Genomic DNA, 20,878 nt, shown 5'->3' on the forward strand with positions numbered 1-20,878 from the left:
CTGAAGCATCCGGGTGCATAGCAATAGCCATTCATCCAAAATGTACTATCCAACCGACATAGGCGGAGTTTGACTTTTGGGTCGGGGGGTGGGACACAACATGTTGATGACCCCGAAACAGTGTCAGCAATAAAATTAACTAACATGAATATTTAAAATAATAAATTGAAAATGAGAGTTTTTTGGTTCACCATCATTTTTTAGGGGAATTCTAAATCAGGTCAGCTATAATTTTTCCAAGATCGTCATCAATTGAATATGGTACACCCGCCGGTGGTGGCTCTGTTGTACAATTAGCGTCTTTAGTGGGGCAAATTGAAACTCCAGTCACCATTTTGGCGGTGCTCTCTGGTGTTTCATGGTCCACATTTTCAATCCTTGGTTCTTGCTCAGTAGTTGTTGTCGCTTTTGAAAGCTTAGGTTTGAAAAAAGTACGTATATCCATCTTGCCTCTTCGGTCCTCAGGTGGTTTTGGCTAAGCAAAGTAAATGAACGTCTAAGGTGCTAGTCACATGATCTGTTTGAAAAATAATTTTTACCCAATTATAAAAAAATGTTTTTAACATGTTCATTTCATTCATTTTTGTTGTTTTATTGCTTTACAACTTTTATAGACAATCTTTTGCCAGAAAACTCTTAATTTTAAAATCATATATAGGAAAGTCAGTCACATGCAATGGTACTTTTCGGCCACCGTGGGGCAAATTGAAACTCCACTCACCATTTTGGCGGTGCTCTCTGGCGTTTCATGGTCCACATTTTCAATCCTAGGTTCTTGTTCAATAGTTGTTGTCGCTTTTGAAAGCTTATGTTTGAAAAACATTACGTATATCCATCTTGCCTCTTCGGTCCTCAGGCTGTTTTGGCTAAGCAAAGCAAATGACCGTCTACGGTGCTAGTCACATCATCTGTTCAAAAAATAATTTTGACCCATTATAAAAAATGTTTTTAACATGTTCATTTCATTCATTTTGTTGTTTTATTGCTTTACAACTTTTATAGATAGGAGTTTTCTGGTAAAATATTAATTTTAAAATCATATATAGGAAAGTCAGTCACATGCAATGACACTTTTCAGCCACCGTGGGGGCGGGGGGTAAATTGAAACTCCGCTCACCATTTTGGCAGTGATCTCTGGCGTTTCATGGTCCACATTTTCAATCCTTGGTTCTTGCTCAGTAGTTGTTGTCGCTTTTGAAAGCTTAGGTTTGGAAAAAAAATTACATATATCCATCTTGCCCATTGGTCCTCAGATGGTTTTGGCTAAACAAAGCAAATGACCGTCTAAGGTGCTGGTCACATGATCTGTTTGAAAAATAATTTTGACCCATTATAAAAATAAATGTTTTTAACATATTCATTTCATTCATTTTTGTTGTTTTATTGCTTTACAACTTTTATAGACAATCTTTTGCCAGAAAACTCTTAATTTTAAAACCATATAAAGGAAAGTAAGTCACATGCAATGACATTTTTCAGCCACCGGGGGGGGGGGGTGGTTATGCCCCCCTGGCCCATGCCCTTAAACTCTGCGTATGCCAACTGCCCAATGATGTTCAATTCAGAGTTCAACCACAATGTCTGGAAAAATGTAAAGGCTGAGCAGAACTACAAATATCCCCAAGGAGACACTTTTCTGCTCTCCAGTGCCAGAAGTTAGTATTTCCACTTTAAGATTTAACAAAGTCTGGCTATAAACGAAATAATTGTTTGTTATAACATGTACTTTAACATAGCTTAAATTTGCCGTAATTTCTATACTTATCCAGAACAATTATATTCTTCAAATATGGAAAGATTTGCCATAGAAATTCAGGAGGGAAAAAACTTAAGGTAAAGTGCATTTGCCAGTGGAAGGCCGAGATGCAAACCTCCACCACAATTTGAACATAATTTATATAGAATATGGTTAAATACTTTCTGTAAAGCAACTGCTGCTGACGGGTTAGTTTATTACGGGTTAGAGAATTTCACCAGCAGCCAGAACTTTCAGCCCTGCCAAAAAAGTATCAGAGACAGATGGTTTCGATGCAAAAAAAAACCTAAAACTTTAAATGAACAAACACATTCTAGAGCTCATCATTCAAAATGTTAGAAAACTGCTGGAAAAGAAAATCAAGACAATGCATTCAATCTATCAGCATGACGCAACAAAGTTATATTTGGTATGCAGGAAGAAGACGGGTAAACTGAAAGACATTAGATTAGAAAAGGATGCAAAGTCACATGGAGAGGACATAAGGACAACAGAGGGAGAGCAGACAAGAAGGAAAAAAAGAGAGGGAAGGAGCTTTTCTATAAGCAGAAGCTAAAGAGGTCAGACTGCTAGTTTCTGGGTCAGGGCGCATTAAACAGGCGACCGCGCTGAACTGTCGTCCTCGTCCCTGTGGCGACACACCAATGTGGACAGGCCTACTCCAACTGTGACCACACATTAGGCACTTACTGGAAGCTATACAAACACAGCTCTGGGCATCAACACATAAAGTTGCCCTTTACTCTAATCCTCAGCATATAGGGACGCGCAGACCTATATTCGAGAGGCCGACAGCTAGTATGCGTGGGCGCTGACTGGCATGAGCATGGAATTGTCCCAAGAAAATAGCTAAAGGCATAAACATATAGTAAGGTATAGGTAACAACAGCAGGATACGGTGCAGGAATCATATATAGGTAAACAGTGAAATTATGTAAGGTTTAATTAGCCTGAAAATGAGTATGTTGTTGAAAAGTGAGAGCATTATCTTCATGTTATGTGCAGAAAAAAAGTTACATCTTCAGGTTAAGACACTTGGTCAAGTGCATGTAGTCTGATCCGAACAAGCATGTTTCAGCTCAGTAGAATGCAACCAAGGCTCACATTAAACAAGTGCTTTAAGAAAATCTTGTGAACATGCAAAAGTAGTTCACAGTCACATCACGAGTGCTCCAGTGGAAAACTTACAGTGGGGCAAATAAGTATTTAGTCAACCACCAATTGTGCAAGTTCTCCTACTTGAAAAGAGACGCCTGTAATTGTCAACATGGGTAAACCTCAACAATGAGGGACAAAATGTGGGAAAAAAAAAGGAAAATCACATTGCTTTATTTTTAAAGAATTTATTTTCAAATTAGAGTGGTAAATATAAGTATTTGCTCACCTACAAACAAGCAAGATTTCTGGCTGTCAAAGAGGTCTAACTTCTTCTAACGAGGTCTAACAAGGCTCCAGTAGTTACCTGTATTAATGGCACCTGTTTTAACTCATTATCGGTATAAAAGACCGCTGTCCAGTCAGTCACCCTCCAAACTCCACTATGGCCAAGACCAAAGAGCTGTCGAAGGACACCAGAGACAAAATTGTAGACCTGCACCAGGCTGGGAAGACTGAATTGTCAATAGGTAAAACGATTGGTGTAAAGAAATCAACTGTGGGAGCAATTATTAGAAAATAGAAGACATACAAGACCACTGATAACCTCTCTCGATCTGGGGCTCCATGCAAGTTCTCCCCCCGTAGCATCAAAGTGATAAGAACGGTGAGCAAAAATCCCAGAACCACACGGAGGGACCTAGTGAATGACCTACAGAGAGCAGGGACCACAGTAACAAAGGCTACTATCAGTAACACAATGCGCCGCCAGGGACTCAAATCCTGCACTGCCAGACATGTCCCCCTGCTGAAGAAAGTATACGTCCAGGCCCGTCTGCGGTTCCCGAGAGAGCATTTGGATGATCCAGAGGAGGACTGGGAGAATGTGTTATGGTCAGATGAAACCAAAATAGAACTTTTTGGTCGAAACACAGGTTGTCGTGTTTGGAGGAGAAAGAATACTGAATTGCATCCGAAGAACACCATACCCTCTGTGAAGCATGGGGGTGGAAACATCATGCTTTGGGGCTGTTTTTCTGCAAAGGGACCAGGACGACTGATCTGTGTGAAGGAAAAAATGAATGGGGCCATGTATTGACAGATTTTGAGTGAAAATCTCCTTCCATCAGCAAGGGCATTGAAGATGAGACGTGGCTGGGTCTTTCAGCATGACAATGATCCCACACACACAGCTAGGGCAACAAAGGAGTGGCTTCGTAAGAAGCATTTTAAGGTCCTGGAGTGGCCTAGCCAGTCTCCAGATCTCAACCCCATAGAAAATCTGTGGAGGAAGTTGAAAGTCCGTGTTGCCCAACGACAGCCCCAAAACATCACTGCTCTAGAGGAGATCTGCATTGAGGAATGGGCCAAAATACCAGCAACAGTGTGTGAAAAGCTTGTGAAGAGTTACAGAAAAAGTTTGGCCTCTGTTATTGCCAACAAAGGGTACATAACAAAGTATTGAGATGAACTTTTGGTGTTGACCAAATACTTATTTTCCACCATGATTTTCAAATGAATTGTTTAAAAATCAAACAATGTGATTTTCTGGAGTGTTTTTTTCCACATTCTGTCTCTCATGGTTGAGGTTTACCCATGTTGACAATTACAGGCCTCTCTAACATTTTCAAGTGGGAGAACTTGCACAATTCGTGGTTGACTAAATACTTATTTGCCCCACTGTATATTCAGCATAATAATGGCTAGTGTTTGGGAAACAGTGAGATTCAGAACTAATGTGATGTAATGTAATGAGAAATGATAACGTGATCATCATCAGCTGCCAAGTTTTAACTGAGATTAATCACATTTTGGGAGCTTGCTGGGCCACTTACTGCCTTGAGTTGAATAAGTCTTATCATCGGAATATATGGCTTTGTTTTCCTTTATTTTGAAATATAGGCTATTAAAGGCCTTGAGTCAAATTGTTGATGCTTTGCCTCATGCCTGGTTCTTCCCATTTATTTATTTTCGCAGTCCACGACAACGACGATGCTTTAGAGGCAACAACGAGAGAAGTCCATCATACAAGCCACTACTAAAGAGCCAAATTATGATTGGAAAAACAAGAAAATAATTTTTCATGGACAAGTAATAGTTCCGGCTGAAGCAAATGCGGCCATTAGACAAAAGAGACAAGAGAAAGCTATAGAAAATGGGCAGTATCTTTCCAATTATCAGCGTGGCGCGTGTTCTTTAGAGCGAGCTGAAAGGACAGGTTATTAAGCTTTAATGCTTCAAAGCATGAGGGCCATTCAAGGCCTTTTTTCTCATTAGACCTACTACCAGGCACACCGTGTGTGTGCGTGCGTACATGCGTGCGTGTGTCAGCAAATACATAAGCACGCATGTGCAAGAACATGTCCATGGTTAAGCACCTCACACAACACGTAACACAAAGCCTGGTAATGAGACTGTGAGTGCTGGTTCGTCTGCTTTGAGCCAACAAGGGCATTTCCCTATATATACTGTATATGGTAGAGAATGGAGCCATACTGCATATAAAACACTCTACAGAATAGTATAAAGCATTCTATAAATCTTTGTAAAAAGGCAGAACATTTGATTGATTTTTTCTTTCTATTCTGGATGTAACATTCTTTGAAAGCAAGGTAAAGAGCAGAAATGCACCTATTCCTACTGGAAAACGAGAGGCTATTTTGTTGTAAAGCAAACAGCCGAATGAAATTTCAGTGGTATTATATTTTTCTTTATTTATCGCTGGGTTCTTTCCAGCTCTCCGGGAGACAGAAAAGGGTTTGCTAAGTAGCAACCAAAGCATACAGTGCATGGTTTAAAGCGCATGAATACAAACATCCATGCGAGAGGCATGTACTGTTTTTGTTCACTTGTAGTCAATGCATATAGTTTAAAATACCTGCTAAAGGATGTCCGAGTCAGCGAATAAAAGCGTAAAGTTTGCTGGCACGCTTAATCTATGGAATGGTAACAACTTATTTCAACAAGTTATGTTAGGCTATATTAAATTAGCATACCCGATTTTAAGGGAGTTTATAAGTAAAAGTCGATTTAGAAAATGATTGCTAAATCAAAGCGTAAAACCTGCGACATTAAAATTCAGTGTATGTGCGATTGAAAGAACCTGCAGGATAGAGAACTTGTTAAAATAGAACCACGGCATGCCCCTGCTGGATGTCTGAGCATTGGTGTTGGTTTAGTCGCCGAACTCAGGAATCTAACATATGTGCTGTAATCCATCTGCTCATAAAGCTTTCTTACCCAGCTATAAATTAAAAAGGATAAGAAAAGAGGATTGCAGAAAGCATGAGAGGAAAAAACTGCCGTCTCTATGGAAAAGCATGCGTAGTTAAACGATTTGGCCTACGTGTGAGACCATTCAGTCAGGTGATGCCATGTGAACACATTAGCAGGAGAGAACACAGTGTAACGGCCAGTCCGAGTTCCTAGGATCAATGAAGAAGTATTGGCTGCTGTGCTTCTGCTCAGTCGGCCACTAACTCCCCTTCTGTCCGTGTCTGCATCAGTATTGCACACTCACACTCAAATACACGCACACACTGGCCCCAATGGTCCGATGAGGATGATTTTCCATAGATGGGATGATTAATGTGCCCGCCCGAAGATGCTGATGGAGATTGATGCTGCCTGCTACACTCTCCATGCCTAATCTTTCATCCTTACAATAAATATGGCACAATGTCCATATGCATGCGAAAAGTGCCTGATTACAAACAGCTTGCAAGCCACCGTCCCCTTTAACGATTACATCCAAAGGCACTCTCTCTGTCAAACGGCTGTTTCCCTTAATGAAATTAGCCCATCTCACTGTCTTCAGGCTCTGCGCACAAGGTAAGAAGTTTGCACATGGGTCAGATATCTAAGTAACCCTCATTAAAGAACTTGAATGCAAATGAGATGCAAATCTGGCTAAAATGGAACACTGGTTAATTTGCCCTCTTGACATTGCAAACAGTCACTGGGGATCCGATGCAAATGACATGCAAATGACAACTGACAGCCCATTCTCCCATTGGCTAAAGGGTGTGAGCCTATGGGTTCAGGTTAAACGCCTTCTTCTGTCTATGCAAATATTTGATGCATCCAAGTGAAAGCAAAAAAAGTGAACACCCACTCCAAGAGGAGAGGGGTGGAGTGGTGGTTAAAGGCTCACAACAGGCCTCACAGTGCTGTCATCATGACCACTAATGCAGAAGCCTAGAAGAGGGGAAAATACAAACCACAAACGAGGAACAAGAAGGAAGTGGACATCACATTCCAAGCTCTCCACATTTACCAAAGCCAGGGCCCAGCTGTGTCGCAGCACAGACAGCCAACTCTACATCATCTGGTTACTCACATTCACCCCTCCAGAGAGCAGAGTCCTTTCAAGCCTATACAAATATGGGAATGTGGAAAGTTGACAGAGCGCATCTTAAGCCAAATCCTTTTGCGAGGTCAAACCTTTGTACATACAAGCCTCTCAAAACCACGTGACAGAAGAAAATCACTTCCTCTAATGATCAGTCCATACACCTACAGTATGGATTTGTGCACTTCATTGATCCTCTCGCTCAAGCGTCCACTGGGGTGGAAAGTAAATGAACCACAGCTTTTGCTAAGTACATTTTATTACTAATACGAATTGTCTTCTACTCCATGTACAGTACATTGCAACACTTTAGTTTCATCTCCTTTGAGATCAAAAGAAAGCACGGTTTGCTTCTCTAGCCCTCGAGGGCTTGAATTTTAAGGACACACTATATTTGCATATTTCAGTATCCTAGATGCGACTACACATTAGTGATCTCTGACTGCAAATAATGTGGTGGTAAATCCCTTGTGAAATGTCTCCTGCGGAAAGAACACCAACGGATCTTCTCTCACTCTTATCCTTAAGTGTGTAGAATGACTCATCTGGATTCTACCTCAGATAACTTCTCACGCGCTTTTTATGTTCTTGGTTAAAGTGAGGAAACACCCACTTAATAAGATTCAAATACATTTTCATGGTCAATTGGAGTATTATAAGAAAAGCAGAGAGGAAGATTTTTTTTCTCCCTTTAAGTACCTTTGCTGCACATTTTCAATTTGCCGACTCAAACTTTTTTACATGGCCATACATGTGTGTCTTTGTTGTAGCCTTGAGATTAAATTCCATACAAACCCTTTTTGAGGTCCATTTCAGAAATTCAGGCAATTTTGGGCCAAGCATGACGTCGAAATAATCATACTATAAATGGTGGGAAAGCATAGATATCTTTCTACGCAGTATTCCTTGGTAACACAAGCAAAAAGAGAGGGTGTGATGAAAGTGCAAAACCTTGTCCACTTTCCCAGCTCTACGCAGGAAGCCAATTCTAGCATGAAGTGGGTGAGCTTGCGAGAGCCTCTGTTTCAGGTCAAGAAGTTTCAAACGCTGTTGGAGAACACTTAAGGTACTTGGTTTGAAGCTTGCTTGTCCCCCTTCAGTATGCTCTTTGACCCCACATTCTCTCACCTCAACAAAGTCTTACTTTTCATTTCGCCTATATCATACTTATCAAAACTAGAAAGCACCCTTTTCAGAGCTGGAATTCTGGACACTGTTTACACATTAGATAATTTCAAATTATGCAAGTGTGGCCATACAGTAGTCAATAATTAGTGTTTCAGGCCTCTTGTAGGGTACGAACGATAAATGTTTTTTGAAGTTGTCACTTTTATAGTCGAGCTACAACTATTAATCAATGATGTCACACACGAAACAAGCTTGTGCACTCACTGGCCCCAATCATGGCAGAGTAAATTTGAAACAGTATTTAACTCTTGGAACTTGTACAGAAAGCAATGTAAGTGGCACCATTTTTAAAAACAGAGGCCGCAGGTTGTTGTTAGTTTTTTTTGCATCATGTTGCTGAACCAGACATTGACATTATTAGGCCCTCCAGAGGGTTTTCACACAGCACATACTGTATTTCGTTGGCGTACTCAGGCTTGATGAATCAAACTATTCCTTTCCTGCCCTCTCACTTTTTACTTCATTCATAAACCCAAAATATTTGGGAGACAGCTGATTGGTCAGCGGCGTGCAGCGCAAAAGTACGACACACTATTACCAGCCAATGCAAGACGAGTAGTACTTTCTCTACCATCCTCTCTCACTCTCTCACTTTCAGATTCCGACTTTAACACACTCTCAATTTTTTGTTGTTTCACTCACAGCCAGTGTGCATGGCAGAATTCGAAAAGACAGGGCAGCATCAGGGAGATGTCAACATCGACTCAAGTCAATATGTTTTGGAGAATAAGGGCAACCTGTGTGAACTGCTTTTCAAAATCCTCTGAAGGTCTTAAATTGTGACTTAGTCCGGTCTCCCTGTTAAACCCGATCATCTACCCTCCCGCAGGCCCTTCGGTGTTTGTTAGCTACGAGCTGATGCACTTTAAAAATGAAACTCCATCGAAAGATTGATCTTGTGATTGGCAGCTTTAATGAATGATCTTTAACTGTGTCCTCTTGAGGCAGGGGGCGAGGTTGACGTCAGGTCTAATTCAATACAACCAGGCTCAATATTCAGAGTTGTTTTTTTCCCCCTCTCATGTGCAAGATCTTTACAGCACACAAAGAGAGACAAAAAACTGAAACACATAAATCAATCACTGCAGTGATCCAGTGACTCTGTGAACTCTTGTATTTGTAGGGAACTGGGTTGATTGGGTTTATGGAGGATTTGGAGGAGCAATATTGCCATCTATGGACGAGTGTAAGTACTCAACCCTCCCAATGGATTACATCATCAGGTTGAGGTAGCTTTTTTTTCCCCATGTTGACGCTGTATTTCAGACAAAGAGAAGCATGAACAGATCTGTTAGGATTATGACCCGGACGTTAAATATGTTTTAGTCTCAGGTTTTATATTAGATGAGCGCGAAGAAAGTTGGCCAGACAGGACAGCGGTGTGAGGTTTTATTATTATTTAATATTTTTACTCAATTACTTCCGAGTGATTGCGTTTGGAATTTTGTGGTTTTTATGTCAAAGGGAGAGTAAAACAACTGTATATTATGGATACATATATTAAAGCACTGTATGAACAAACTGGGAGTAGAATTTATATGAATGGCATTTTTTTCTTCATCAATGGAGCCACCACTACATGAACTCCAAAGTTAACTAGGAAAATCTTTTAAACCATTTGAGACTATCCAAATCTGCAGTATTTAGCGTGACTTCACTTTATTCCCCCTACTCGTTATTTATTTAAATTAAGAGATTATAGATGAAGTGCAATGTAATTTCCCACTTTAAGAAACTCTCCCTCAGATCACCATAGCAACAAAATAAAATGTTGGTTCATCAACTCAGAGGGGTGCTGTGAACTTCTGAAGCTTGAAACAAGTACAGTACTGTATGTGGGAGTGAAAGAATGTGGTTATACGTACTTATATTTCAAAACCACCACAGATTATGCATTCCATCTGCAAATCTGTGGTAATACACTGCCACCTAGCGCATGGACACATGCATTATTGATACAGACCTTTTCAGGAGGACAGAGGAAGTGGGTGGGTGTGTGTGAAGGTAGATTTGTCTTTATAATTCAATCAAAAGAAGCTGCTTCAATCAAAATTTTGAAACAAAAAACGCATTTTAAAAGTTTTTGATTTTTTTGGGGGGGGATTGAAACAATTTTTTTGATTGAATTAATGTAGTTTTGCGTTTGGGCCACATTTTGGCTATGACATTTGTGTTTATTATTCAATCAAAAAATAAGTTGCTTCAATCAAAGAAAAAAATTCAATCATACGAAAAAAAGTTTTTGAATGCGAAAAAATATTTGAGACTCAAATTTGCATTTGAACACTTAATTTTGTCATTGAAACTTATCTTTGATTGAAGCACTCCTTTTTGTGTTTGGGCCATCTTATGGGTAGGACATTTGTGTCCATATCACTCAATCCCAGAAAAAGTTGCTTCAATTAAAAAAAAAACTATTTTCAATCAAAGACAAAAAATCATTTGCAAAAAAAATTGCCCTTCAATTTTTTATTGAAAATATATTTTTGATTGAAGCGACTTTTTCAATTTAAGCACCTTTTTTTTTTTATTGATTAAAGACACAAATCTACCTTCATAGGTGTGCAAAATCCCATTCATGAGGACAAATGTAAGTTTCAATAGAACTATAAGGGGAAAAATGGGTTTTATGTAAAATGGAAAGTTTTAAATACTAAATCAAGACGTATTGCACAAAACATTCTTACTAATTATCAACTTATATTTAACTGTCATTTAATTTAAAAAAAATTGTCGTACCTGCCACTTTTTGTAAAGATTAAATTGTTTGAGTAACAATAAGGTATGCCTTTACCAACAGCAATACAACAGCATACTTTTTTTCCCAAGCAAACAATATTAGCAAGAGTGAAAATTACTCACTAAACCATTGATAATGGTGCATACGTTTCGCATCCCTGATACAGTAAGACATATAATTGAAAGTACTGTAGTGATAAAATTTCTAAAGTTATGTGAAACTGGTTTTGTGTTCATTTAGATAAATAAATCAAAGTGAATTATTTCAAGGCTTGTTTTATTTGAAGGTATCGTATACATATGTATGCACCGTAGAAATACGATCGACTCAGACAGTGGCCATGTTAAAATGAACATTTGAACGCAAATTGAAATGTTTTTTCTCTCTAACAGAAGAAAAATAAGTTATTGAAAATAATGTAAAAAAACACTCCACAGTGAATTCTTCCCAAGAGAACATTGGCAACTGATGGTCAAAACTGAAGGCATCAGATTTTTTTTTAACATCAATATCACTTGAAACCTAAAACCCTACACTCCCACATAAGATTTTAACACAATGTCATAATTAGAAGGAAATCTATGACTTTTGTGTATATGTAGTTTAAAACAACTATTCAAATGAGAACAAATGTGACGCAAACTTCTCCTTACATTTTTCAATAAAGCCAGTGACTAAATTCAGGGTACATTCAGTGTCGTAGCTTTCTTAATGGGTGCTTTTAGTAACAGTTTGCATGAAGGCCACAAGGAAATGGCATGCATCTGCGGAGGGAAAAAATGTCATCATGCACAGCGGGGCGGGGACCAAGTTAGATCACTCTTTGAAGGGAGTTTGGGAAAATTTAACTGAGGTGGTTTTAAGTGATTTGAAAACAGGCTCTGGGGGAAAGTGACATCCTTAAAAACAAGGGTCACTTTTAAGGGGCATCTGAACAACTGAGGTGAATGATGAGTCATTGGTAACAGTGGTGGACATGTGGCTGCTATTGGCATCGCCCGCCACACCATCTGTGACTTCCATTGGAAGAGGCTCATCAGAGCATACCAACACGTCAATAGGTCCCTGGGTGCTCTTGAGGTGAATTTGTAGGCTCTGAGGACAGAAACAGGCAAACAATAGTGTCAAAATGCAGACACATCTCCAGATGAAATCAGGGATTGGGCCACAACCAGTGTTGTTAATAACGGCGTTACAATATAACGGCGTTACTAACGGCGTTATTTTTTTCAGTAATGAGTAATCTAATTAATTACTTTTCTCATCTTGGCAACGCCGTTACCGTTACTGAGGCGGGAAAGGCATGCGTTACTATGCGTTACTAAGTAGGTTGAATAAAAAAAAAGTCTGAGAGAAACGGACTCACGGGGACGAGAGCTGAGCAGGAGTGGGGAAGACGCCGTTGCAACCGCGATGCTAGGTGGCTCCAATAATACCTGACTGCAGCCATAGCCGACAAACTACGCCCACATGACACGGTAGATATCATATTATAGAACTAGATGCAAAGGACAGACACTGCTGCATTGCCAACATGTTTTAAGGACTACATGCGTTTGTAAACAGCCGCCATCTTAAAGCAGTAGACCTCTCAGGAAGGCCCTGATGTAGAAATCCTTCCTAGCGAACCTAAGTAATTTTTTTTTTTTATCTAAAATGCTCCTAAATCGGCAAAATCTTAACTTAAATCTATCTTTAAATGATGAAACAGTTTTAAAACTTACACATGTTTAAAGTAGACAGAAGGGAACTAATGCAATAACGGGAGAAATTTTAACAACTTTAACGATTGATTCACAACTTTAAATGACTTCCACACATAGCAAAGGTTACTAGCTAGTTATCGCAATACCCTTGTGTCTAGTTAAGCGGAGGGTAAAGAATTGGGTTAGGGCCAATTGTCCCCCAAACCCTTTAAGCTTCACATTGTGTGACCTGTGTTTTTTTTTTTGTTTTTTTTGAGAAAAAAAAATATATATATCACTAGCTACTTTGCCGGCGGCACGGTAGCTGAGTGGTTAGCACGTCTGCCTCACAGTTCTGAGATCAAGGGTTCAATCCCGGGCTTCGGCCTTCCTGTGTGGAGTTTGCATGTTCTCCCCGTGCCTGCGTGGGTTTCCTCCGGGAACTCCGGTTTCCTCCCACATCCCAAAAACATGCATGGTAGGCTGATTGAACACTCTAAATTGTCCGTAGGTATGAGTGTGTGCGTGAATGGTTGTATGTCTCCTTGTGCCCTTGTGCCCTGCGATTGGCTGGCAACCAGTTCAGGGTGTCCCCTGCCTACTGCCCGTAGTTAGCTGGGATAGGCTCCAGCACCTCCGCGACCCTCGTGAGGAAAAGCGGCATGGAAAATGAATGAATGAATGAATAGTTACTTTGCCAAGTAACTAATTACTCTTACATTCAGGTAACGGAGTTACTAACGCAATTACTTTTTGGGAGAAGTAATTTGTAACTGTAATTAATTACTTTTTTAAAGTAAAATTAACAACACTGCATGACATTAAATGCGTTAGTAGACAGCCGCCATCTTAAAGCAGTAGACTTTTTAGGACGGCTCTGTTGTAGAGAACCTTCCTAGCGAACCTAAGTAACTTTTTATCTAAAATACTTCTAAATCGGCAAAATCTTGACTTGAATCTATCTTTAAATGATGAAACAGTTTTAAAACTTTCATATGTCGAAAGTAGAGAGAAGGGAACAAATGCAATAATGGGAGCAATTTTAACAACTTTTAACAGTTGATTCAGGGTAAAGGGTAAATTCGGGTAAAGAATTGGACTCGGGCCAATTGTACCAAAAACCTTCACAAAAAACTTCACATAGTGTGGCCAATGTTTTTTTTTTTTTTTTTTTTTTTTTTTTTTGGAGGGGAAAAAAAAAAGTCATTATCACCAATTACTTTGCCAAGTAACTAATTACTCTTACAGTCAGGTAATTGAGTTACTAACGCAATTACTTTTTGGGAGAAGTAATTTGTAACTATAATTAATTACTTTTTTTCAGTAAGATTAACAACACTGGCCACAACACACATCTATGTAAGGATTTACATTTCAAATGACAACATGTATTCTCCCATGTGCCCCACTTCAATATGGAGCAATGGGGGGGAACATGCATCAAATATCATTGGACAGGAAACAGCACTATGTAAATAGAACTGTATTTTACGAAAATATGAGTGTGAAGAAAGTTGATTCAGGGAACATGTATGCATCAAAGATGAATAACAAGACAAGCCACACAATGCTCAGAGCAATGGTGACACACTCCCTCGTGTATCGACAATAATAATTGCAGGATGGACACTTAAAAAATTTGTAAGATGTGGAACTCAAAGATACCGCGAGAGTAATAATAAAGACCGTCAATTACTATTGTTTTACCACTTAATTGTTTTTGCTTTTTTTTTTTTCCCTGGGCGATGTTTGTATGTATTTTCTTGACATATACATAAAAAACACAAGCTCCAAAACACATAATATTATCGTACTATATGTTAATAGATTACTATAACCTGTGTCAAAAATGTGGGTTACAAAACTTACTTCTTTTGGGTGTGGAATATCCAGGCTTGTGTTTTCAGGGGCTTTGATCACAAACACAGTTTGCTCTCTCAGAATGGGAATGGTTTGAATATCCTCATAGGTCACATAGGCAAATGTAAAGTACATCGTCAAGAAATACACATCAACATGAAATGAGAATTATACAATCCTAATGATGCAACCTTACACCCTAATGTCAGGGTTTCCCCTACTTATAAAAGATTGTGGCGGGCCGCCTCACCAAAATAAAAGCCACCACGCCTTGCAAATGAGATGTTATTTTTAGAAGGCCGTTTCAAACTAGCAGCACGCTAGTGTGAAGGGTTCAGCGGCAACATATTCATTGTGAATTGTAATGTCCGTAACTATGCGCGGCCCGCTTAAGAGATGATCGGACTGGGGAGCTGTGACGTAGGGGGAAGCAAATAGGAAGAATGGGAGAACAAGCGAGATAATGGTCACATGTCGCAGCAGCCCGCTGTTATTTTGTTATTGTTTTTCCATATTATTGTTGCCACAACAAAGTGGGCATTGTTAAGCCAAATCAGACTCCTCTCCTTCTTCCCCATATCCAGGGCATTACACTATTTTGGATTTGACTTTTTGGCGAGAGTGAGCGGTGGACGGCCATCTTGGAAAGAACGGCGAGTGTGAATGAATTTGCGCAGAGAGGCGGGGCCCAAAATAGAGCCTTTCAGAGGGTCACTGTGCTAACGTCAACAACGCATCCAATAGCAGAAGGGCAAGCGTACTTCTATCTGTGCCATCAGGCTGTTTCGCCAGACGGATATACGCAATCACAGCTGACGAAACCTTGATAAATGTTTCATGAACTCTGGGACACTGGAAAAATGACTCTCATACCTCTCCTTGCTAAGCTAAATGGTACCTCGATGATCGTTTGTATGGAAATAACATTCACGAACAACGACAAAAAAAATCTATTCACCCTGTCACAGACACTAGTAAATCTCTTTACACGCCTATTAGAATTTCCTCCTACTCCTTGAAATGGGTCAGTTAACAGGAGGACTTATTGTTGTGGCAATGTAGTACGTATTAGGCCCATATAAAAGGAAAAAGGACAACGAAATTTAAGTCGTACTATTGCTACGAGAAAAAATGTTTTATTTCTACGTAGGGTAATGTAGTAGTGATCAGCTGCGCATTTTACGTACAAGTACCGTAGCTGAGAGCTACGACATTAGCATAGCTAATTAAATATTTTACATACATCTATGTTATGGTTCTTCTTGGCGAAAAATATGTGGAAAAAAAAAAAAAACTAAACTCATCTGTCAAGATATTACGCAATTTCTCAGTGGCACAACATGGTGAGACTGTCTGACTCTGATGCAGCCCACCACCACAGCTTCAAAAAATCCTAGGGGAAACCCTGAATGTGCTTTATGCATACTCAGTGATCAAAATTTAAAACCCCTTTTTTCCCCATTTGAGTTCTGCCCACATTTTTCCTAGTGTACCAATTTTGATCTGTGGTATAACTCAGCCGGCAAATATTACCCCTTCATAATATATTGTTTTGGGTCAAGGTTGACCCGTTTTCAAGTTTGGATATGTAAAATGTACCATTGATTTTCGCACACCCAAACTTAAAAAAAAACAGTCAATTTTGACACGAACACAGCACGAGGGTTAAGGAAGTATAGGACAAACTAAAGGAATTTAAAAAGGATATCTGCTGGTTTGCTCATTCACACACAGATGAATAACCTCTTCTGTGCAGCTTTTAATCAGCATATCGAGCTTCCTTTCTTCTTCAGCAAGATCACGCATCACTTTATATACATCTTCATTGAGACAATCACCCCTATGAACACAAATGTCAAGATGAAAAACTTACGAGAACATCATCATAACTTTGATTAAGGTTCCTAAGACACACTTGATTCATAACATAATTTCCATAATTTATCATGAGTTTAAAGGAGCTTGGTTAATTCTGAACACCATATTCCAGTTATATGAATGTGTTATTATTAAGCTTATTAAACTTATTACTTAGCACGTCCGCCTCACAGTTCTGAGATCAAGGGTTCAATTCCTTACTATGTGGAGCTTGCATGTTCTCCCCATGCCTGCGTCTGCGTGGCTTTTCTCCGGGTACTCCGGTTTCCTCCCACATCCCAAAAACATGCATGGTAGGCTGATCGAACACACTAAATTGCACTAGGTATAAGTGTGTGTGCAAATGGTTGTTCATCTCCTTGTGCCCTGCGATTTGCTGGCAACCGATTCAGGGTGTACCCTACCTACTGCCCATAGTTTTCTAGGATTGGTTCCAGCACCCCCGCAACCCTTGTGAAGATAAGCGGCACGGAAAATGAACGAATGAATGTACTTATTATTACTTCACATTTTGGAAGAAAAAAAAAAAAAAAAAAACCTCCCATTTAAGTTTTGCAGGTCACATGATCTAGTTCTTTTTAACCGATTTATCTGGCAAGTTTTTTAACGTCACAAGCACCTGGACTTTGGAACAGGGGTGTTTAAACTTAATAAATCCACTAGGGATGTCCCGATCCAGGTTTTTGCACTTCCGATCCGATACCGATATTGTTTTGCACTTCCGATCTGATACCGACACTGGCCGATACCGATACCGGCCTCTCTGCGCATGTATTAAAGTTTAAAGTTATTTAGCCTCCTTACTTAGTTGTCAGACTCATGTTGAAAAGGGTTTTCGTAGTCTTGATAACAACTTGCTAGCGGAATTAGGTGAGTAGGAATAACACATAATGGTTGGTAACAAGAAACTGACCTGTTTATTAAAAGATAAACACAAAACATTATAAATAACAGAAATGACATATTCAGACAGTAAAACATGCTAATAATATTGTAAACTGTCTTAAAAAAGCAAAACACACAAACAACCTCAAACTATTAACTATTACACACTCCCTTTGATTTGCTTGCCCAGCCCGAAAAAACCCAAAATTTTATGTTTTATTTGTAGGCACGAGCCCGAAAAAAAAAAATAAAAAAATTATGCTTTATTTGTGAGGACTCAGGAGCGATGCGTGGTTACGTTTTGTGTGATCACGTTTGGTGACGCCAGTGCATATATGCATAATGATAACAAATTATAGCCTGTCTTTTGTAACAAATTCTCCCAGTTAAACAAGACTGTAAGATGGATATTCAATAAACATTTATATATTTTATATTTGCATGTGAGTTCTAACAGGTGGATAGTGGAATTGACCTTTATTTTAATCTCGAAAAAAAAAACGCAAGTTTTCTCAATTTTTAAATACTCTTCATATTTTTATCATTATAAATGCATTTACACAGCGAAATAACGCTGGAAAAGTACATGCATACATACATCATTTTAGTATAAATATATGAATATATATTTTTTGAAAAAAGTCTGCCTGATGTGCCTGATGCTCGTCATCCACAATGATTCCTTCGGCAAAGACTCTTCCCTGGGCTTTGGGACTGTCAAGTGCCAGTTTGTCACGCATAGCAGAAGTTTCTGCCAGTGTTCATTGCGTATGACCTTTCTTTCGGTCTACGGTTTTCTCCTTTTACTCCTCATGTACTCCTCATACTCATTGTATTGTTTGTGGTATTTCCATAAATGCTTGATTAGTTTGGTTGTATTAACACTTCTTACAGCTTTACCACCACGCTTGACTTTATTGTGGCATATGTTGCACTCTGCCTCTTCGTCTTTGTCGTCCTTTAAAGTGTAATTGCTTTCACGGATGTACAGAAGTCCCGAGAATGACGCAGGTTGAACACTTGCACAGACTTGTCCCGTGTTGCCTACTGGCGTTCTGCGCGATTTTATAACCAAGACATTAAGTCATTTTTGGTCAGCATCAGCTGTCACAATGTTGGTCAAATTGTGTTTTGTTTCAGAGTGAGCGTTCCCGACGTCATAACTGCAGCCAATTCAAGCTCATCAAGACTGTATTTCAGCCCAGGCGGTCCAAGAGAAGGATGTCAAGATATTACTTGCTGGGCGCCATTCTACACCTCTGCCACCCTTATTCTGAAATCCCCTACCATGTGCTGGTATTTGAGTGTACTGTATTTGTTTTGTTGTCTTCTCGGCTCTGTGCCTACCGCTTATGTAAGTATAATTGATCCCTGTCGACCTACTGTCACCGACCCATTTTGTTATTCTCCCTTTTTTGCGATCGCGTGTATTTAATAAACCCTTGAACGCCTCCCTGTTGTTTTCTGCTTTGAAGTACAACCTTGTTTCCACGGTAGCGGACCCCAACATCAGCAAGAAAATAGACCACACATTTCCGACGATGGACTCACTTCCTCGGCTCTACTATCACGGACCCATTGTGTTATTCCCCCTTTTCCGCCATCGCGTGTATTATTGTTTGTATTTAATAAACCCTTGAACACATCCTTCCGCTGTTTTCGGCTTTGAAGTACAACCTTGTTTCCACAGTAGCAGACCCTAACATCGGCAACAAAATAAACCACCCAAAATGAACGATGAATGAATTTCTAGTCTCTACGATCCCGTAGCAATTTAATTTTGTTACGTTTTCGGTTTAATTTAGCTATTTCTAGCTTGCTTTGTTGATAATTGTGATGTTTGTTTACAGCTTTTTGTCTTACTGTGACGAGATAGGAAGTGACGATTGGCCCGCCATGATATTTACATCATCAGCCATCGTGCTGTGACCCGGGAATTAATTTTTTTCACGCACACCACTTCCCGGGAAAGTCCCAGACATTATACGAAGAAGCGACCCGTGTAATGTCCGCGTAATGTCTTTGTCAGTCGACCCGGGTAATTGGTTTCACACATAAGGGTGTTTAAATCCCATTTTCCCAGTATTTCGGCGTGTGTGAAAGGGACTTATGTTTCATCACAAACACTTTTATACTTACAGCCACTGTACTTGATTCTTGTATTCCTTCTTGATTAGGCTGATCCCCTCCAGGACGTTTGTGATGTCATAGATGCGTCTCTTAGGGGTATTGAGCTCTTGGCTCACAATATTCAAGTCCAAAATGCCATCTTTTGACTGTTTCAGCAACTTCAAAAATTTCCTGGTCAAGAGAAGGAGTGAAGTGTCGATTCGTGGTTTTTTATATGTTTGTGGAGGAATCCTCTCCAGATCTGGGTAGAAAACAGTTAAGAATTAACCATTACAAGTAAAACGTTTTTTCCCCTTCTATATCAATAAAAACAGTCAATACATGCATTTAGTGTTGTTTGATATTTGGCAATATCTTACCTTCTTTTGTAGGACAAATTAATGTGCTTGGCTCTTTGATGGCTAATTCCTCACCGTAATGCTGATAACAAAGGTCAAAATCTTCTAGGCACTCGTGTTTCTATAAAAATGTTCAGAATGTGAACAAAATATTCCGGGAAAATTAACTACCTGGATCGCATAAAACATCAAAACTTAAACCATCATCACTTGTACGACGGAAATAAACAAGTTAGATGGGAAAATGTTTCATTTAGCTGCGTAATTATATCCACACTATTACTCGCCTAATCATTTCGTAAAAAAGCCAAAACTACTTATATGTTGACGTTTGAGAATATACCATTATGGATTGAACAAAAACAGTCTTATTGTACAGTAACAATTAAAAAATCCAAAATACAACTTGGCTCATTGTGCACGTAGTGTCGAGGTCTAATTTCCTTTTTAGCTTACCGTGACCGGGTCAGAACTTTGATCTGACCGGGCTTCGGCCTGTGGTGCCTGCTTTGAATTGGCAACCGCTTCTGATGATTCAACTCCAGATGCCCCATTTCCTAGGCTTATTAGTTGTTCTGGTGTCTCAGTTTTAACCAACATTGCCTCATATGTCCCGTCGCTCATGTGAAAAGTATGCGATTATGGTTAGCAACTCACGTGCGTCGATAGCACTAAGTACATATAGCGTGACCATTCCAGTGCGATTTTATACACGAGCAAGAAACTGTATGTTCACAGCGCGACAATTATATAACAATTTCAGTCGTCAGTATTTACTTTTATCAGCACAAGTATGCATTCTTTACAATAACTAACGTAGCTACTAGCTAGCGGATGTTATACTGTGACGTATAACCACAGACCAATAAACGGTGAGACGTGAAATCACGTGACTTCCATTCCACCAAAGTACAGTACAGCCTGTTCCAATAAAATGCCTTTTCAATCAAGTTTGGTTAGTTGAGAGACCCC

General features: G+C 39.5%; 1 protein-coding gene across 3 annotated transcripts in view; it reads right to left on the reverse strand.

Annotated features, from left to right (window-relative positions):
* Positions 1-20,815, reverse strand: part of e2f3 (E2F transcription factor 3) — a 104,265-nt gene extending 83,450 nt beyond the window's left edge. Inside the window, exons 1-6 of one of the 3 annotated variants that reach the window (XM_057828000.1) lie at positions 20,250-20,273; positions 19,928-20,027; positions 19,578-19,809; positions 16,382-16,515; positions 14,685-14,797; positions 4,533-12,225 (exon numbers count right to left, since the gene is read on the reverse strand). In XM_057828000.1, the coding sequence (XP_057683983.1) occupies positions 12,031-12,225; positions 14,685-14,797; positions 16,382-16,515; positions 19,578-19,809; positions 19,928-20,027; positions 20,250-20,252 (777 nt within the window). In that variant the 5' untranslated portion in view covers positions 20,253-20,273 and the 3' untranslated portion in view covers positions 4,533-12,030. Of the gene's footprint in view, positions 1-4,532; positions 12,226-14,684; positions 14,798-16,381; positions 16,516-19,577; positions 19,810-19,927; positions 20,028-20,249; positions 20,274-20,362 lie in introns of those variants that run through there. The other 2 variants (XM_057827998.1, XM_057827999.1) reach the window with 2 other exon arrangements.
* Positions 20,816-20,878: the final 63 nt, after the last annotated feature.

Source organism: Corythoichthys intestinalis, chromosome 22 (genome assembly GCF_030265065.1).
Source record: "Corythoichthys intestinalis isolate RoL2023-P3 chromosome 22, ASM3026506v1, whole genome shotgun sequence".
Taxonomy (NCBI): domain Eukaryota; kingdom Metazoa; phylum Chordata; class Actinopteri; order Syngnathiformes; family Syngnathidae; genus Corythoichthys; species Corythoichthys intestinalis.